The following is a 22,033-nucleotide window of genomic DNA, read 5'->3' as shown; positions in this document are numbered from 1 at the left end:
ATGAGCTGATGATCTGAATCAGGGGTGTTTGGTGAAGGAGACATGGAGAATGTGCAGAGCTGGTGGTCCTCCAGGAACATGGTTGAGAAACACTGGTGTAGACGTTAATAAAGTGTAATTTAATGGGTAATATAAATATTAACATTTTTCTAATTACTGTTTTTGCATTACTGTGAGAATTGGAATAGAGTAGACGTTAATAAAATACAATTAATGAATAATGTAATAAATAATATGAATAATTCTCGTTAACTTCCGGTCGCAGCTTGTATCCCTTCTACCAAAACCCATATATAAAATAAAGGCGATTCTTCACACCTCAGACAAATTAACTAATCAAAAATCGGCACAATATTTAACGTATTGTTAAATGAAATTAAATAAACACAGTGGACTCCTGCGCAACAGGCGGCGAAAGAGAGAAATCTTTCTGCCTTAACGTCTTGGCACGTCAGCACGCTTTATACGTCATCACGTTTTGTTAGGGCTCGGCGAGGTAAGATGGCGGCGCCAGAAGAACAGGAATTATCTCAGGCTCAAACTGAAAAACTCATTCAGTTTCAGGTACCAGTTAGTTTGACTTGGTAACACATACTGACTCGATCTTTTATACACTCGATTATCAGGAAAACAGTGTTCGCGGTGTCCAGCTCGCCTTCTGTTGGTGTAAATGACCAGTCAGCGAGCGAACTGCCGTTAAAGATCGTTAGTTTTTACTCAAGCGAGACCAGCTTCGGTTTAATAACAATTACAGATTTAATCTGAATAATACTCTACTGGATTGTGCTCATATAAACTATTTATCTGGTTTACAAATAGCTCTTGTTTTAGTTGTGCTGGCAGCTGTCAGTTAGTCAGCGAGACACTGGTTGTGTTTTAATACCTAGTGAGTTGACTATCTAGACAGCAGATTTAGTCAGATTGAAGTGAGTCTGTAATGCCTAAAATGTTGTCTAGTTAGGCAACACTCGAGGTTTTTTTTTTGACAACCTGAAGGATAACAGCTAGTCACCCGGAACAGTTCGTAAATACTACAAATGTCATCTAGATAGATAGCTTAGTGTGTTTTGAGACGCTTTTCTAATCTAAACCCATTCTGATGAAACTTGCTTAATTCTGTTATTTTTCTTTTTCAAACCAGTTGTAATCATCATCAGTATGGCTACTACTGAGTCATAGCAAGAAATAAAGATGCCCTTGAATAGCAACTGCTTAGGGAAACACTCAAATCTATACATTTTTGTAAACATACTGCTCCAAATGTTTAATTTATTAACATAAACACACTCACTAGTCTTAATTATATTGACCGTTCTTTGTGTTTAAAGAGATAATCACTCAAAAACTTAACATTTACACTCTATTTAATCTCTTCAAACCTAAATAAGATTGTTTTTCCCAAAAGAGGGTGTTTTGTAGAATGTTAGAAACTGGTGGCCATTGACATCTATAGTAGGAAATAAAAAAAACATTCCCAACATTCTTCAAAATATCTTCACTCCTCACAAATCTCTCTTTTAAATTCATATTTTTTTATAGGAAGCTATATAATATTATATTTGTGCAAATACATTAGATTAGCCAGTACTAAAGCCAAATCTGGAGCCTATCTAACAAAATAACTTGCGATAACGGTCCAAAAACTAGTACAGCCAAATGTATATGATATAGAAAAATATTAAATACAAATTTTAAAAAGAGGAAAAATCAAGAGAAGCAAAAAAATTTAAAAATTTAGTTGAAATTTTGAAGGTTGTAATTTATTATTAGTGTTATTATTTTTTATATAATAATATTATTATATTATTAATTAATATATATTTTTGTTGCAATATTTAGCTTGACTTTAATTGTTTTCTTTCAGTTTCTAAATTTGCTTGGTGACTAAAATATGATTTTAATAAATATATGTTTAACAAATCTGATTTGTTCAAATGCACCAAAATACACTGCCTACATTCACTGGGAAATAGATATAAATACTCTTTTTCAAAATAGGGTGTACTCAATTATGCTTAGCACTGTATGTCCAACTGGTTCAGAACAAGTGTAAGGTGAATAAATGAGTAATTTTTAATTTTGGCGTGAACTACCCCTTTAACTTTTGCAAATGAATTGCCATCTTTTGTTGCCGTTCAGGACCTGACGGGCCTCGAGTCAATGGACCAGTGTCGGCGCACATTAGAACAACACAATTGGAACATTGAGGTGAGAGCTGGAAAGCCAGATGAATGCATCCTTTCATCATCATCATCACTGGATTTGAAAGCATTGGATTGATGTAAATGTTTTGCAGGCTGCAGTACAAGACAGACTAAATGAGCAAGAAGGAGTTCCCAGTGTCTTCAACCCGCCGCCCGCCAGACCGCTACAGGTCAACACAACAGACCACAGAGTCTATAGCTATATTGTCTCAAGGCCACAGCCTAGAGTAAGAGGGTTTTCATTTAATCTTTTCTTCGTCACCGGTGCCAAGTTCTACAGTAGTCAACATTCGAAAACTATGCTAAGATCAGAACTGATGCTGTTGAATCGTTTTAGGACAACTTTCATGATCCACTTCAAATGTTGCCTACTGTATATGCAAGCTGGACCTGTTGCAATAATCAATATATCCACTTACTGCGCAATACATAAACATGACCTCAGTTTTTGGTGTGTTTGCATAAAAATGAATGTCATCAACATTTGATCTGATTTCCCAATCTAAACTCAGTGTCAGTGATGATATGACAAAAATACTACAGTAAATACTAGTGTCTTAACCCTGCTATAGTAAAGCTCTTGAAATAATCAGATTTGATTATTGTGTAGTTACTATAGCAAGTTAAGAATCAATGAAAGAGATTAAAGTGTTTTACTATGGTATGGTTCAAAACACTATAATAACATAGTAAATACTATAGCGTTTTTGAACCATACTATAGTAAAGTACTTGAATTAGTGTGTGGTTATTCTTTACTTTCTTTGATAACACAACAACTAGTGTAAACAAATCATCAATGCTGTCATTTTCTACAATATTAGGGTAGATTATACTACAAGACACCACAGTTTACTTTACTAAGACGAGGCTCGAAATTGCGACCATTTTGGTCGCAAATGCGCCCGAAAATTAATCTGTGCGACCTCATAATATATCTGGGAGCATTAGTGCGACTGCAGATAATGGTTGTAGTGCGACCTGTTTAGATTTTTTCTAAAAACATGCTGAATCGCTCTTTCCTGCCGCTTTATTGGTTCATATTAGCTGTCGATCACTCAAGGTATTCCACTGTCAGATGACAGGGAAGGAGCTTTTATGACCACGGGAAATGCAAACGGCTGAAGAGTGAAAACTTAAAGCACACAGGTTTGCAAACCCCACCTAAAGTTAAGGCGCAGATGAGAGCGATCATGACATGTGGTGAATATTGATCCGCCAGCTGAGATCAATCGAGTACAGGCTTTTCGGAGAAGGTGCCTGAATCTCGATGCGTTGCGTGTTCAGCGCAAATGTCTGCTAATAGTCAAATCTAAGCTAAAAGTCAGATCTAAAATACTGTACATATCATCGCCAAAGAAGCTCGCCTTTACTAAGTTTACACTGTAACTGTGGCTCATGACAAACAGCGGTATTGCGCCGATGCTCAACCTGCTCATAAATTGGGTCGGCTGACTCACCTGCTTTTCCACTAACACAGAAAAATGAAAATCAGCTCAGACTGAACAGTTAAATTGACACAAACTGAAACCAAAACTTTTAAAGAGTGATAGAAGTGAGACTTTACTTACTTTCTTTTGTCTATTCGTTCTTGAGGTGTATATTAGTATTTTATTTATTTACTGATGACTGCTTTGCAGCTTTCAGCCTTGAATTTAATTATTTATTATAATCTTTTGTTTGTTTTGCAGCAGAAATGTTATTTATTAAATTGACATGCATATAAAAACAGAAGTACAAAATCAATATTTCTTACTGCAATGCTTCATTTTTGTTTGATGCAAACTATACATTTATTTTTCATAAAGTAACAGACTTTTTATAGCAGATAACTTGCATTCAAGCACATTCAAGGCAGCATGATGATGACAAATGTAATTCATTGTTACTATTATTGTCATTTTCATCATCATTAATATTCTAGAATTATTAGACATACACATTTTGGAATTATTGCACACAAATATCAATGTCATCTCAGCATTAGTTACAGTTATTTCTGGTTTTTGTTAGTCCTTATTGATGTCTTTTTAAAATACAATAAATCCCTTAAAATACAATTTGCAGCAGTGCTCAATCATTTTTGGTGGGTGCTCCTAAATTTTTTCTGGTGCTCCTAAAGTTTTGAAGTTGGGAGCACCGGTGCTACCAAGTAAAAAAGTTAATTTCGAGCCCTGTAAGATATGTTACTGTGTTTGTTACAGTTTTAGATCACTCTATTTAATTATACAGCATGCTGAAGCATTCATTAAAGTTTTGTAAATACTATAATATGAAGAGTATAATACACTTCACTATAGTCAGGGTTCATATGGTCATGGAAAAGTCATGGAATTACGACATGGCATTTTCCAAGGTCTGAAAAACAGATATCTTTATACTTGAATATAAGTTATTTGTCTTTACTTCTTTTCTGTCCTTGGCCAATCAAATACTCTCATACTATTAGCACGGTGTAAGCGTTGTCTAAATCAATTTTCCATCGATATAAATTGAAGCTAAATAGATTTTCTAAATTCTTGAAAAAATCATGGAAAAGAATGGAGATCTGGAAGGGACGTGATGGTGGAGAAAAAAATGTGTGGAAGAAAAAAAATGGTTGGGAGAAAAAAAACTGAGTATTAGGTAAACATATTTTTGAAAGTTTTTGCGTTCCCTCGCATAGATGTTTTGCAAAGGAATGCAAATAAGTTTTGCGTTTTGTCGCAAAACTGTTTGACAAACTCTTCACTTCATGACAACCCTCCTGTTTTTGCCGGGATTCTCCTGTATTTTACCATTATATCCTATTATTAGGTATTTTTACCATATTTCTCTCATATGTTTAATCTTGAAAGCATGTTGAAATTAATATAAAAATGTCTGAATTCACTTTCTTTCCATTAAAGCTGTGCGTCGATCAGCGGCCCTCACATGCAACCCCTGAGTCTGTGAATGCATGTATAAGCGCTGACTGACTCGGATCAGCTGAACACACAATTTAAAGAGGAGATTATGTGTAGGGCAATTTGGGAATCAGGTGTGTTTAAACAGACAAATACACTTAATAATATGTAAACATGCCTGGACGTCCTGCGTGTTTTGTTTTAAACTAAACTAATTTTCTCTTAAATGAGCACAAACAGTTAAAGTATGCTTTCGTTATATATATCAGTGTGGGACACCGTAAAGGGAAACCTCTGTTATCAAACAAAACAAAACGAGAGATTGATTTGCTGGTATTCACTTGTTTGATAATAGAGGTGTCACTTTAAATGGCCTGTACAGAAGCTGATCTGGGATCATTTTATCATACAGTGCGTGTCCGTCAGTCAGCGCTTATGCATTCACTGATTTAGACATTTACATTTAGTCATTTAGCAGACGCTTTTATCCAAATCGACTTACAAATGAGGACAAGGAAGCAATTTACACAACTATAAGAGCAACAATGAATAAGTGCTATAGGCAAGTTTCAGGTGTGTAAAAATTTATTTATTTATTATTTTTATTTTAGTTAGTGGAGGAGTCAGAGAGAGAATTGTAGATTAGGGTGAAGTGGAGACTAAATAGTTGAGTTTTTAGTCGTTTCTTGAAGACAGCGAGTGACTCTGCTGTTCTGATGCAGTTAGGGAGTTCATTCCACCAATTGGGCAGATTGAGCGTGAGCGTTCGCGAAAGTGATTTCTTCCCTCTTTGAGATGGAACCACGAGGCGACGTTCATTCACAGAACGCAAGTTTCTGGAGGGCACATACATCTGCAGAAGTGAGAGCAGATAAGAAGGAGCAAAGCCAGAAGTCGATTTGTAAGCAAACATCAGAGCTTTGAATTTGATGCGAGCAGCAACTGGCAGCCAGTGCAAACGGATGAGCAGTGGAGTGACATGTGCTCTTTTAGGTTCATTAAAGGCCACTCGTGCTGCTGCGTTCTGAAGCATCTGAAGAGGTTTGATAGTTAGCTGGAAGCCCGGCGTGTAGAGAGTTGCAATAGTCCAGTCTGGAGAGAACAAGAGCTTGAACAAGGAGTTGAGCTGCATGTTCAGATAGGAAGGGTCGGTCCTTTCTGATGTTGTAGAGTGCGAATCTGCATGATCGAGCAGTTCTAGAGATGTGGTCAGAGAAGTTTAGTTGGTCATCAATCGTTACTCTAAGGGTTTTCACCATTTTGGATGCAGTAATGGTTGCCCCATCCATCTGTATTGAAAAGTTATGATGTAGAGTCCGGTTGGCAGAAACTTCATGCATTTCTGTTTTCGTGAGGTTAAGCTGAAGATGATGATCTTTCATCCACTGTGAAATGTCTGACAGGCAGGCTGAGATGCGAGGCGGAACCGAGGGATCATCAGGGTGAAAAGAGAGGTATAGCTGGGTTTAGAGGTTACATATGAGGGCCGCTGATCGACGCACAGCTTTAATGGAAAGAAAGTGAATTCAGACATTTTTAGATAAATTTCAACATGCTTTCAGGATTAAAAATATGAGAGAAATATGGGAAAATACCTAATAATAGGATATAATGGTAAAATACGGGACAATCCATGGGAACGCAAAACATCTATGCGAGGGAACGCAAAAACTTTCAAAAATATGTCTACCTATCACCTTTTTTTTTTTTCTCCCACCCATTATTTTTTCTTTCACCATCACGTCCCTTCCGGGTCTCCGTAGAAAAGTCATGGAATTTTAGTAGTAAAAATGTGTATGAACCCTGTATAGTATGGTTGAAAAACACTGCAGTATTTTCATGTGGGCAAGCTCAGGTTACACATTTACAAACAGTTTAGTGACCGCAAAAGAATAGGAGACTTACACTATCACATTTTTCTAAAAACTACTGATGTTTACTGATGAAGTAGCAGGTTCGATTCAAAGCTGTAGTAAACCTCCAGAAAACGACAGGCATTCACAAATAACGTTCAAGACATTTAGAGTTTATTTGTATTAGTACGTTGTTGTAAAATCTTTATATAATTTTAAAATGACATTAATATAACTTATTGCAATAATTTCTGACACAATATACAGCAAAATAAATATGTAAAGTGTTGTTATTATTTATAGTGACAATATTATATAAATATTATTTCTAGTATACATCAATGTTTCCTATAATTATACATGCATAACGTGCATTTAGCTGTAGTGAATATTAATAATTACAGAAATTTAGATTTTTTTCTGAATATTTTTATTACAGAATTACTTCAAAAAATATAAATGGATAGTTTTTCTTTCTTTAAATTTAAATAAAATAAACATTTTCTCTTTTACAGGGTTTAATAGGTTGGAGTTACTACTTGATAATGCTTCCCTTCAGGTTTACGTATTATACACTTCTGGACATATTCAGGTATTACATCAATTGATCTTTGAAATATAAATGTCGACCTGAATTATATTACATTACTAATGTTTTTTTTCTTGTCTTTTTCAGGTTTGCCCTGAGATTCATTCGACCAGACCCGAGGGGTCGTGTCACAGATCCTGTTGGAGATGTCATGTCATTTATTCATAGTTTTGAGGAGAAATATGGTCGATCGCATCCTGTATTCTACCAGGGAACATATAGCCAGGTATGCTAAAGGGCTCCTATGATTATGCTTTTCACACTAAAGCAAACCAAATGTGCAAAATGATGTTATTTGAGCTTGAAAATGATTGCAAAATTACAAGACTCATTCTAAATGTAGTTATTTACTGTATTGTTAAAAAACATTTTTCCCAAGATATAATTCCTGCACAAGGAAAATGTTGCTGTATTACATATGTAATTCACTGATACTCTTGTGTTTACATTCAGACATAATCAACATGTAATATACAACTTATTATAACAATTGGTTTTGTGCGACTTTGGCATAAACATTTGTATTTGGCAGGAGGTAAATTAGAATTAATACTCACATGATTGTCTCAGGTTAAAATGTACCTGTTTAGTGCTGAAATAACATATTTTAAATTTACAAGGGCTTAAAATGTGTGCAGATGTTTTGCTTGTGGGTTCTAGAGTAACTCAGGCACAGGCTGTAAAGGCTCCGCCCTCTTTTGAAAAGGGGAATGGGCAGCAAAAGCTCATTTGCATTTAAAGAGATAACGTTTAAATGTAGTGATCTAAATGCTAGACATTTGCAGCATGATATAATAAATTGTGGGCTGATATAACAATTTTGAGCTGAGACACTTGCTGGGGACACCTGAGAAGAGCATAATGGGGCCTCAATACAAAAAATGATTACACTTTATTTTACGGTGCTCTTGTTATCGTACATACTTATTATTAATTAATCTAATAATTATTAATTATTAATCTATCTATCTATCTATCTATCTATCTATCTGTCTGTCTGTCTGTCTGTCTGTCTGTCTGTCTGTCTGTCTGTCTGTCTGTCTGTCTGTTTATTACAGAATACTTTATTATTAATTAATTAAATGTACTTACTATATGTTATGGTTGGAATGTGGGTTAACCCCTTCTACAACTGATAGGTGTAAACTATAAAATGAGCCTTTTATTATGGATGTGAGCCTTTTACCATCTCATTGGATAGAAACAAAACAACAGCAGAAACATCTGATAAGAGTTTTCTGCGGAGCTTAGTAAACACAATGGTTTGTTTGTAGTAAGTGTAAAATAGTGTCTCAAAAGCAGATCTTTGGGGTTAAGCTACTTAAAGACTGACAGGTTAACATTGATGCTGATGAACTGTATTATTCTTACACTGCTAAATAAGAAGTGTATCTAAAGAGCTTGTTTTTTTTCTAGGCTCTGAATGATGCCAAGCGAGAACTTCGCTATTTGTTAGTTTATCTTCATGGAGAAGATCACCAGGACACTGACGAGTTCTGCCGGTGGGTTTACAGTGACGTTCTCCACTATTCACATGAAGTTTCGTCTCCTGATCTTATAACTGGAGCTGGTGTGTGTTTCTCTTTCTCAGATCCACGTTATGTTCAGAAGAGGCGCTCACCTTCATCAACACGAGGATGTTGTTCTGGGCATGTTCCACCAGCAAACCAGAGGGTTACAGAGGTGAACCAGCTGCACTTCATATTGTCTAATAGTCTAATAGGGACTAAAATTTAGTCCCGCGCAGATCTCTACATCACAACAGCGCAGGTTCTAATTCGTTCTGTTCGCTGTTGATGTATTCAGTGTGATGTCCCACATAAATCTTTAACCATTACCTGTTAGCATTAGTTTACAGGTAGATGCATCCATTAATGATCAAGCATGGTGGATTGCTAAAGCCAAAAATGCCAGAGCTGCAGTGCAATATCATCCTGCATTCTCATTTTTGTTTTACCTTATATCTTTTATCAGCCCTGGATGAGTGTATTGTCATGTTGTCGTGATCATCATGCCGTGTGTTCAGTCTCTCAGGCCCTGCGTGAAAACACCTATCCATTCCTGGCCATGATCATGCTGAAGGACCGGAAGATGACGGTGGTTGGGAGACTGGAGGGTTTAATCCAGCCGGAGGATCTGATCAACCAGCTGACCTTCATCATGGAGGCAAACCAGACATATCTCATGTCAGAACGACTAGAGAGGTACGGATATCACATGGTTTGATTTGTTCAGTATTTAGTGTTTTTGCTTTCAGCAGTAACATTTACATGATGCTGAAATAAACTGGACTGAAGCTGTTTCAATTTACCAATACTTCATCTGTTTTAAGCTGCAATCTACATTGTAAAAAGTGCTATAGAAATCAAGATGAATTGATTTTTGACTGTTCCGCATAGTTGTGAGAGGGTCATTTATTCTTTACATGTGTTTTATATGCATACTACATACATACAATTATAGAAATGATTCTCAGCCTTTTTTATTTCAAGAAAGAAGTTCATTAGCACTTCATTTTAGTCTCTGGACTCTCCTAACTTTTTAATGCTAATTTTTCTTTTTAAGCAAATTTAATGCAGAATTGAAACATTTAAAAAATGGAAATTTTCAGCAGATGACCTAAATAACTCTGTGGAGGGGATGTTTTTGCATCGGAACAAATAATTTAAGGCTGTTAAAATGGCAGATGTTTAAAGGGTGATTTTAAAATTTAGCTTGGCGCTGCATCGCGGACCTCCGCTGACTGCGTGCACACCTCATGAAACAGACGAGGATTTTATACTTGACGTGTTCGCCATTTTGATATTCTTACAGGGGGCGGACAAAAGAAACCAACTGAAAAAAATCAGATGGATAAACAAAGATGTTTCTGGAACTACGTCATATCATAAATATCATTCAAGATTTAACTAATTATTTTAATCCCTTTTATAAATTATTTTATTGATTATAAAGATTTTTTTTTATCCATTCAAGAATTATTATTTTTTTTTTTATCAAACTTTGATGCGTCACTTGCTTTTGTTCATATCTCAGACAGTTTAACCTATTAAAGTTAAGTATTAAAATATTAATGACAACAGAACATGGGTTACTCTACAAATATATATAAATGTATGTATGTATGTATGTATGTATGTATGTATGTATGTATGTATGTATGTATGTATGTATGTATGTATGTATGTATATTTTTATGTTATATTATGGAAAGCATAAAAGTTATATGCTTAAAAGGCAATAATGGTCCAACGTTCCTGACCATTATCACTAATAATGCCTAGAAAAGCAGGACATTGGTGTTTTGTAAACCAATATGTTCAAATATACTTTTCCAGTTAACAAAGAAATAATTGTGTTGCTTCATTTTAGTTTTGTAACTATTAAATTGTTTTAAATTCATAATGCAATATACACACATCAGTGTAAAACCCATGAATGCTGAAAAAACATTCTCCACACGGGTCTCCACTTTTTCCATGACCTCTCTTTTTGGTTTAACAAACTTTATCAAAAACTTTCCTCCTTTCATCCTTAGTATTTCTTTCGAAACCATTAGCACTATGAAATATGCCGGTAAATATCATATCATATATAAGAATAAATATCATAAGTAGAAGAAAAGAAAATCCAAATCTCTTTGTCAGAGTTATCATATGACACATTACCAGTATTTTGAAGTCAGTTACTAAAGGTTTAAAACAGAAGTCACCAATCTCGGTCCTGGAGGGCCGGTGTCCCTGAAGGGTTTAGCTCCAACTTGCCTCAACACACCTGCCTGGATGTTTCAGGTATACCTAGTAAGGCCTTGATTAGCTTTTTCAGGTGTGTTTGATTAGGGTTGGGTTGCTAAAATCGGCCCTCCAGGAACAAGTTTGGTGACCACTGGTTTATATTTATGATTTAATGACAACGAAAATTGCACAAAATAATAGAAATTTAAATGTTAATTTTAAAATAAAATATTTTTAATCCTTTTTAATTTCAATGCATGCTGCAGTGTAAATACTGTTTAATTTCAAAATAACGACAATGTTCAAATTATGCTCATACATATGGCAAGAGGAGTCATTTTTATTTTGATATTATGCTGCAGTAATTAAAACGAACATTAAAATAAGCTAAAGCATTCAAACATTGTTTTGTTTTATGCAATCGGGAATTTAGAACCACTACTTTAATAAATACTTCTTTATTTAATTGATCGTGTTTTTGTGATTTGCAGGGAAGAGAGGAATCAGACGCAGGTATTGCGACAGCAGCAGGACGAGGCTTACGAGGCATCACTGCGAGCAGATCAGGAGAAAGACAGAAAGAAAAGAGAAGAACAAGAGCAGAAACGGCAAGAGGAGGAGAAAGTACGCCAGACCGTCCTCGCAGAGGAGAGACGACGAAGAGTGAGTGCTCAGTATTATATGCAGAAATTTCACAAATGCTTAAGTCTTGCCTTAAAAGTAGGGCTGCATGATATTGTAAAAAACGTACATTGTATTTTGCAGTCTTTCCTGAGATAACTTAATAACTTGAGATGTTTTAATCTGCATAACTTATAATAAACAAATTAAAAGCAGATATAAATAATGTAGATCGAATATACAAATGAAGGAGTCTAACATCATACAGGTACAGAAATAGAATAATCAAATGTATAATAAAGCTGTATCTTCTTCATTGTATAAATAATTAAATACAATTAATCTTTGTTAATCCTTAAAGACCGAAACAGCCGCCCGTGGCTAAAAAACACTATTGTTTTTTAAATGTTTAATATCTTTTGATCCGCTGATCTGATCCGAATTTAAAGATTGGCATAAAGAGGAGAATCTTAGCTCTCTATTGCTGTAACACATTGCATTCACGGACCTTCAGAGGCTCTGGATTCAGTGTGGTTACGTCATCACATTTTGACAACGCTGATTTGACAAAGGAACGCTCGTGGCTTGTGTCTCCGAACAAACCAGACATGATGCATTGATGCATTGTCCCTCCTCCATGCCCAGATTGGTTTAAACTCGCTCTCTCTCCACCAATAAGCATAGGTTTTGCTTTGGTGGATAACCAATCAACTATTTGAACAACCCGGAATGAGAAATAGGCTGTACATTTACGCACGGCTAAATAAAACGCAAAAAGTTTTGCATGAAATAATCCTCATACTGAGTACTTTTGCATGCACAACAGCACAGAAACATTACAAAACAGTGACACAGCAAAGACCAAGTGCTGGTCTTGCTGTTTTCAAAGCACGCAAATAGCGGTGCGGCTGTTTGTCTGCAACACTAAAGTTGAGAAGCAGCAGGGTCAACACCATATGCTGGCTCAAAAAACCTACGGATGGTCCATATTGAATCTATTTTAGTTATGTAACTATTCATAGTATAGTAAATGATTATATGTATTTTTTTACTGAGGATTTGCACCATGTTTATTTGGACTTTGACCATTATTTATAATTTTCTTATTTTTATTTGTTCATTGTAAGTGGTGTTTATGGTAACTAAAAATATGTTTGGAAAACGCCAAACTTGCTTCAGTGTTCTGTTATTTTGTAACAATCTTTCTGTTAAGTTCATTCCCAGAACTTTTGGGCAGATACACTGTCAGTAAATAAATGCACTAGTTTTTTCTCACTGAAAAACGACTTAGAATAACATTGAAATAAATTGCTATAACTTGCTCAGGGAAAGGTGGATGTAGACAATTTATTTTGGAAGTATAAAACATCATAGCGTGTATTTCTAAAGAAAAAAACAAACTTCATAAGGTTTTGTTTGTAATAACTAGAAAATGCCACTTTAAAAAAAACAAAAACGTTTTCCTAAAATTCTGGAATATTTTCTGTCTGTTCATATGTTTTTGGACCAAAAAAAGACTGGACCTTTAAATAATACAGATTAAAGCTTCAGGTTTTCCTGTTTAAAATATTATATGACACTTGAGGCTGACTGCTAAAATAAAAATAAAACTGCTTAAAAAATAAAATAAAATAAATATATATATATATATATATATATATATATATATATATATATATATATATATATATATATATATGTGTGTGTGTGTGTGTATATATATGTATGTATATATATATATGTATGTATATATATGTATGTATATATATGTATGTATATATATATATATATATATATATATATATATATATATATATATATATATATATATATATATATATATATATATATATATATATATATATATATATATGTGTGTGTGTATATATATGTATGTATGTATATAGGCCCATTAGGTGCCCACAAAATACCTCTAGATCTTTAGGGGTTAAAGCTACACACATAATCATTCCCGGTGCTTTAAAATGTTTAAACATGCCTTAAAAACTCAAGCAATTGTTGAACATTCACTTTATTATGGTTCAACCAAAATGACTCCAATATTTCTTATCTCAACTGTTATTTAACTACCTCCTTAACTATAATCCTGACTCCACATTGCACGTCCTGCGATGTGACTATGGCAAATTTACACATTGCAATAATGATATAGTCATAAGTTGCTGATGTGACAATAAATAAACAAGTAAACAAACAAACAAATGCTTAATCAAAATGAAAGGATTCCAAAAACTCAGAGTGTTACTAATTACTTATTCTCATGACATCCCCTGAGTCTTTTGTTCGTATTCAGAACACATGATACAGATATTGTAGATGAGATCTGAGAGCTTCCTCATCCTCCATAGACAGCAAGGGTCTCAAGATGTTTAAAGTCCAGAAAAGGAACCAAAAGCATTGTCTAAATACTCCATGTGTCTTCAGTGGTATGAATCGTACGAATCTCTAAGAGCACGTTTAGCTTAGCTTAGCATAGATCATTGAATCAGATTAGACCGTTAGCATCTCACTCTTGTTTGACTCTTCTGTAGTCATATCATGTACTAAGATTGACAGGAAACTAAAGTTGCTATTTTCTAGGGAGATATAGCTAGGAGCTATACTTTCATTATATAGTAAAATAATAATAACAATAAACAGAAATTTGCTGTCGTACCACGGCTGCAGCAGTGCAATGACATTACAAAACGCCTGAAAATAGCTTTCAGCCACTGCATAATATCATTGCACAAAGCTTTAAATAGGAAAATTATTGAAACTCTTTGGTCATTTTTGAGAGAGATGCTAATGGTCTTATCCGATTCAATGATCTATGCTAAGCTAAGCTAAAAGTGCATATACTGAATGCATACAAAAATGGTAAAACTTACCTGTTTACCTCTAGAAGAGCTCTAAAATGAGTCCGTTTACAAAAAAAGTAAACAAGTCTTTAACACTTGTGTCTATGCACAAGTAATACAGTAGTCAACATTTAAAGTGGATCTAAAAAAGTCCACTAAGACAAGAATGGGTGTTGTTGAATAGGACGACTTTGATGAAAGGTTTTGACTCACCTGAAATGTTAACTACTAGCTGGTGGACAGATTTCTGACGTCTACATTAATCATGCTTAATGATTCCTAATGTGTGTGATATAGACTCTGGAGGAGGAGAAGGAGCGCAGGTCTGAGTGTCTCCCCGCCGAGCCACCCGTAGACGACCCAGACGGAGTTAAAATAGTGTTCAGACTACCCAACGACACTCGAGTGGAGCGGAGATTCCTCTTCGGCCAGTCTCTGACGGTAAACAGACTTTAAATCTGCTGCTTCATCTCATCACTCGTACACTGTTGAGTTCATAACACAACCATAGCAATGTCTGCGGTCCGAGATAAGAAACGGCCTCAGCAGACTCTCTGTTTCGCTGTTTTATACACAATAGCCCAGTCCTTTTTGTATTATATGCAGTGTTACATACCATATGTTTGTTTTGAGCATACAACCCAATATTTAGAGCATGTCATCAATCATTTGCTGTGTTTCCATCCACCTGTTTTTATGCACCTTTTGGGATATTGCATGAGAAAAAACCCTGGATGGAAATGCTAATATGTGCCTAAATTTTGAAAAGAGTTGGGTAAACTTTTTATCTGATAAAAAGATGCACATAATCTATGATGAAAACCCATTTACCGAATAAATTCCAGCATGTGCATCAAAAAAGTCATGTAAATTTGCTTCAACAGATCATGTGATAATAAAAATGGTGGAAAGTGACGGGTATGTTTGGGTAGACGATGATGTGTGAACATTTTTAAAAGTTAAATACGAGAGAGAGAAGTAATTATGGAATACATCAACAGGGAAGTGCGAGGGGCGATGATGCTGAAATGACTGCACACATGCATTTTCTCTACATATGCTAAAGGCTGATTGGTATTTAATTTTCAATTCAGCTTTATTTGTATAGCGCTTTTACAATGTAGATTGTGTCAAAGCAGCTTCACATAAATGGTCATAGTAACTGGAACAGTGTAGTTCAGTTTTTAGTGTTTAAGTTCAGCTCAGTTAAGTGTGGTTTGAAGTCATTATTAAGATGGTGACTCGCACCTCTCAAAAAGTGTAACCACATCGCAGCGACTAGGGATGGGTATCGTTAAGGTTTTAACAGTATTACTACTTTTATCGATGCCACTAATTGGTTCGGTACTTCAATGTTCTCTTAACTGTACTTTTTTAAATGTTTCTTTATGGAAAAAAACAACAAATTGAACAGAATTAACCACACTTTATTTTATTATTAAGTTTTTAATGTAAAATAAAACGAAACCAATAAGTGTAAAACAAATAAATATATATTTTTTTCTGTAAAAGAATGTACAATGTCGTGAAGGACGCTGACTTTCAGTTTTTAACCATTCTTCGTGATAAAAATCAACATGTTTGCCTTTTCTAGCAGAAGTCTGAAGATCTTTGTTGGTTTATTGTGCTCCCTGCAGTTGAACATATCCTCTCTAAGTTGCAAAATGCAGTTAAATGAGATAATGTAGATGATTTTTCATGAACACATTCACATTATGAGTTAACGGTGTTTTAATACAGTGTTGGAGCATCTTGCAATGTAAAAATAAGCATTTGTTTTATCAAGCATAGTTTATTATTAAGCTATTAATAGGCTATATTTGTAAATACAGTAATGTAAAAGCATTTCCAGGTTTCAACGCTAAGGATTTTTTATACTGGGCCAATTGGGCCAGTGGTTGAGGTTTTTACTTGCCCTGACAAAATTTTCACTGGCCCCACTAAAAAAAAAAAGGTATACAGCTATTTCTTATCCACGTATTTTAAATAATGGGGCAAAATAATGTCTATGAATCTAGAATTTAAACAGTTAAAAAATGTTAATAAATGTATAATGAACAGAATTAGTTGGATTTTATGCAAACGAAAGAGCAGTATGAAAAATGTGCTGGTATTTTAGTGCAATTCTAAATTATTTTTATAAAAATGGCTTGCCAAACCGACAAAACTGTTATTTATTTGTTTTTTTTCTCCAGTTTCTTAATTTTGTACCCATGTAATTGTCTGCTTCCAAGACTTTAGAAACTGACGTTTTCTTTTAGCCTCATTGTTAGATGTTGCCATCTTTTCGCTGTAATTGTTGTTACCATGTTACGAAAAAATTGCATGCTCACCGTTACTGGCCGATAGGGGCCAGTAACTATCCGGTCTACTGTCCCAAGCATCTTTCACGCTGGCCCCGGGCCACCGGGCAGTCCTTATTGTTGAGCCCTGATTTCTAATGTTTAGGATTTATTTAGGCTACTGCAGAAAAACACAGTTTTCATTGTAACTGAATGTGTTATAACTATCAGGGCCAGCGTGTGAGATGCTCGGGACAGCCCGATCGGGCCACTGATACCCTGTCATTAAAGTTTCATTTGGCTGTGAATATTTGTCAATTGCGTGCAAAAACAGTCAGAATCGAGTAGCAGTTTGTGTTTTTAAGCCTTCAAATGCTACCTTCTCGGTTCCTCTTGTCTGATTGGATGTTGTGACCAAGTTATTTTTTTCGGAACAACCAGTACAGCGAAGAGACGGCAACATGGCGGCAACATCAAGTGATGATACTTAAAGAAAACATTTGTTTCTAACGTCTTGGACGCAGACATTTATGAGGGTACACCACGACTAAAAAAATGAAGCAATGTTTTGTAGTTTGCCCTCAGTTTGACAGGTCAGCCATCTTTTGTTTTGCAATAAAATACCTGCACATTTTGCTACTTCTGTTTGCAAAACACTTTGCATTTTGCCCATTATAAATTTATTAATTTTTTTTTAAATATTCTAGATATACAAACATTTTGACACATTTTTTTGTTTTAAGAAATCGCTATTCACTTTATTTTTTGGTGGGACCAGTGAAAATATTGGCAGGGCAAGTAAAAATCTGAGCCACTGGTCCAATCGGACCTGTAGAAAAATTCCTTAGTGTTATACCCTGAATATTAATATTATACTAATTTAGGTGATTGACTGCTGGCCTGTTTACACGAATACGTCTTAGTTTTAAACTTTGCCTTTTTAAACTTTTGAGTTTTCAAAAGAAAATGCATGTATAACTTACATACTCTCTCATACTGAAAGAGACTTACAGATCTTGTTTATGCTTTATTTTCTTTTTAACAACAACTATAAACAGCTAAACATGAGGAGCTACAAATCCTTTAAATGTTTTCCTTTAAAGAAGAAAAGATGCTTATTTAGACATTAGTATTACATTTAAAATTACAATTTAAGATAAATTCGGGCATATTAGTGATTATACTCTGTCCATTTACTCTAAATTATAAAAAAGTATTCCGTCTGTGTTCTTAATGAAAACTGACACGTATAGTGTGCGGTGTATCAATCCATTCTTCAACTGTAGGTGACTCTAATTTTAACCATTTTTTTTTGTGATAACTTTTTTACTAGCTGCCAGAATAACATAACAGTTTCTTGTCTTTATTAATCCATCCATCTAATTTTTATATTAAATTTTATATAAAATAATATAATATAATATAAATTTATATGACCTAAATATAAAGATTCACAAGTGAAGTCATTCTCTACTTCAAAAATGGCGTCTAGATGTATTTTTAAAATGCCATTTAAGAACGAAAACGATCCACGTCCACACTGGCATTTCATCTAGCATTTCTGAAAAAATCTCCTTTCACACTATACAACGTATCACATGACCACACAAACACACACACACACACACACACACACACACACACACACACACACACAAACACACACACACACACACACACTGGCATGGCTGCAACATATGCGCACGTCTGAGCTCCATCAGTCAGCGGGTGCTTTGAGCACGAAACCCCAGAGAGCAGTGCAGGTCAGACAGTTTATCAAGGATGTACCGCTGGATTGCGTCTCTCTATAGTTGTTAAACGTGATATTTATTTGATCTTGTCTCTATCTAACGACTCTTCTGTCTTCTGAATATATCAGGTAACTTGTCACCGCGTCGGTACACTGCTTCAGTCTTTCGCTTTCACACTTGTACTTAGTCATTTCAGTGAAAACCTCAGATACTGTTGGCTGGTTCCTGTTGGTTGTGCAGCTTTTTTTTATCAACCAAGTTTGTCGACGCTATTATAACAACACAGATTTGTGTGTAGATTATCTTTTTTTATTTATGATTTGATTAAGGGTAAAACAACTTTATTAATTATTATTCATAAATAATAATTCTCTATGACGACAATGCTATTGCCCATCGCGATGTTTTACATTAGAATCATACAATGCCAAATTGGTCGACATCGCCCAACCCTAATATATAAACATATTTGTTCTTCTAAAATAAAAAGGTTTTCCTCCTCAGTTATTAATAATAATTCCTTACATTAATATAGTGCTTTTTTCTGGGCATTCAAAGCACATCACACAATGGAGGGAAATGTCCTCATCCACCACCAGTGTGCAGCATCCACCAGGAGCCATTTTGCTCCAGACCGCACACCACACACCAGCTGATTGGTGGAGAGGAAGCCAATTATGATATGGGGATGGTTAGGAGGCCATGACGGACAGAGGCTAGTGGGCAGATTTTGGCCAGGATGCCGGGGTTAAACCCCTACTCTTTTTCGAAGGACATCCTGGGATTTTTAACGACCACAGAGAGTCGGGACCTCGGTTTAACGTCTCATCCGAATGACGGCGCTCACTGAGTAGTATAGAGTCCCCGTCACTATACTGGGGCATTGGGACCCACACAGATCACAGGTTGGGTGCCCCCTGCTGGCCTCACTAACACCACTTCCAGCAGCAACCTAGCTTTCCCATGTGGTCTCCCATCCAGGTACTGACCGGGCGCAGCCCTGCTTAGCTTTAGTGGGCGACCATGTGAGAATTGCAGAGAGCTAGCTGCCGGCAACTGTGCACACAAGTTCACACACATTTATTTGCATCTTGTTATTTCCATTAAACATTTAGAAATTAAGATATCACAACATGTGGATGGAGGCATAGCTACTGATTGCATGATAACTAATATTAAAGCAATGGCTGAGTAAACACATGTTTTTCCTTCTAGGTAATACACGACTTCCTGTTTTCACTGAAGGAGACCCCTGAGAAGTTCCAGGTAGTGACGAATTACCCGCGGCGGGTTTTGCCGTGTTTGCCGACGGAGGATGAGCCCAATCCCCCGACGCTGATGCAGGCCGGCCTGAGCCGCTCTGAAGTGCTGTTTGTGCAGGACCTGACAGACGATTGACATTCAGCTCCATCTGTTCTCCTGGACGAAACATAAACCTTTTACTGAATCCAGAAACCAACAACAGCCCCATCCATCCCTGCAGTGAAGTGAGTTCTGTAAAACGAGCGGCCCTGTAAATACACCACCTAGATATTTAAGGACAAGCCTGGAAGCCACAACAGAGTTATCTTTTTGTTTTCTTATCTTTATCTCTCTCTCTGTCTCTCTCTTTTTTTAATGCAAATCAAAAGTCGACCATATAATGTATCTCATCTAACGACCAAACGAGGGTTTTTGGCAGAGAATCTGATGGGCTGCTTGCGGTTCAGATAGGAAACTGAAGGCCACAGCTTTTCCATGTGGCTTTTTGTCTATATAGAGTATATAGTGCAAGTCTGCCCATAGTGTGCCTGTGGTTATGCATAGATGCCTATGTTTGCCTGTCGTCCATCTGATGGGTCTGGTCATGTAAAGATGTCTTTTTTTTTTCCAGTTCTAAATTAAACATTTTAAAATGTTGGTGTGGGTTTTGACTAACCGTGTTCTGCTTGGAGCTCGTCTCATCGCCGCAAACGTCAAGCCGTGGCTATTTTTAATACTTTTGTAGGTATGTGGAAATAAACTATGGTGCTTATTAATGGATTAAACCCGCCATTGTAGATTTTTATTAAGTCGTAGGAGAAACATTAAAACATCAAGTCTGTAAATCTCATAGAGCTGGTCAAAATATTTTCATTTCAGCTCCACATTAAAACTGAGTCTAGTTTTTTCTATGTGAATTTCAGTTTTCATTATTGCCTGACTGTCCTGTAAAACAAAAGTTATTATTTGTCATCTGTGTAAAAAGTTAGCATTTATCTACCATGGTAGTATTTGTTTAATGTATTCATTTACAAAAATGTCAAGAACCATTGGACTCAATGCACAAAATCCTGGAGGAACTGATTATTTATTTGCATAAAAATTATTTGTTTAACACGAGTAGCATTGCGATATGACTGTATATCGGCACTGGTGGGAGACGTGCATTGACTATATTCCGCCATGTCGCACTGCTACTTGTGTAATATTGCATTTATACAAGAGTTGGACAGCACAATCGTGTATATAATGATAATCAAACACAGAGTCTAAAAACCCTTTAGTATGAGGAACTACTTACATCATTTATTCGCACCTGCAGCTGACGTCAGAACAGTAGAAACCGCTGCTCATTCACTAACGTCACTTTAGAGATGGTATTTTAATGATTCTCTAGCGTAATGTCTAAAGTGATGACAAATCAGCTGATTTTGCTGACTTTTTAAGATTATAAGGCTGAACAGCATGAAATGCCATCGGTCTACAGAGATTTCCCAGTATTTCTGTTGCAATCTGAAGATCACAATAAATAACCCTGAAAAACCAGAGTAAAGCAAACACTACTTAGAATGTCACTTACCTGTTCTATAATGATTTGATCAGTTATATTGTGTAGTTTGAAACGTGCACTGAAAAATGCTTGTGTGTGTGTGTATATACGTACACATATACACACACACACACACACACACACACACACACACACACACACACACACACACACACACACACATATATATATATATATATATATATATATATATATATATATATATATATATATATATACACACACACAGTTGAAACCAGACGTTTACATACACTAAAAAAAAAGTAACATAACCATAAAAAATGTCTGATGGTAAATAATGCTAAACGTTTACTATTTTAGGTCTGTTAGGATTACCTAAATGATTTACATTTGCTAAATGCCAGAATAATGAGAGATTTCTTTTTTTATTAATTTCTTGACAGTCAAAAGTTTACACACATTTCCTTGGTATTTTGTAGCT

General features: G+C 35.5%; 1 protein-coding gene and 1 long non-coding RNA gene across 3 annotated transcripts in view; both read left to right on the top strand.

Annotated features, from left to right (window-relative positions):
• LOC137487628 (uncharacterized) overlaps positions 1 to 22,033 on the top strand; it is a 545,963-nt gene that overhangs the window by 119,178 nt on the left and 404,752 nt on the right. The gene's annotated exons all lie outside the window — the stretch shown is intronic.
• On the top strand, positions 482 to 20,678 carry faf2 (Fas associated factor family member 2). 2 transcript variants are annotated; one of them, NM_001128680.1, is given in 11 exon segments: positions 482 to 564; positions 2,140 to 2,208; positions 2,297 to 2,431; positions 7,457 to 7,533; positions 7,618 to 7,756; positions 8,947 to 9,032; positions 9,122 to 9,213; positions 9,557 to 9,734; positions 11,756 to 11,927; positions 15,044 to 15,187; positions 19,995 to 20,297. In NM_001128680.1, coding segments are annotated over 11 exon segments (1,338 nt in total). In that variant the 5' UTR covers positions 482 to 501; the 3' UTR covers positions 20,178 to 20,297.

The sequence above is a fragment of the Danio rerio genome, chromosome 14 (assembly GCF_049306965.1).
Source record: "Danio rerio strain Tuebingen ecotype United States chromosome 14, GRCz12tu, whole genome shotgun sequence".
Taxonomy (NCBI): Eukaryota; Metazoa; Chordata; class Actinopteri; order Cypriniformes; family Danionidae; genus Danio; species Danio rerio.
The sequence above is the reverse complement of the archived record's forward strand: the minus strand, read 5'-3'. Positions and strand labels throughout refer to the sequence as shown.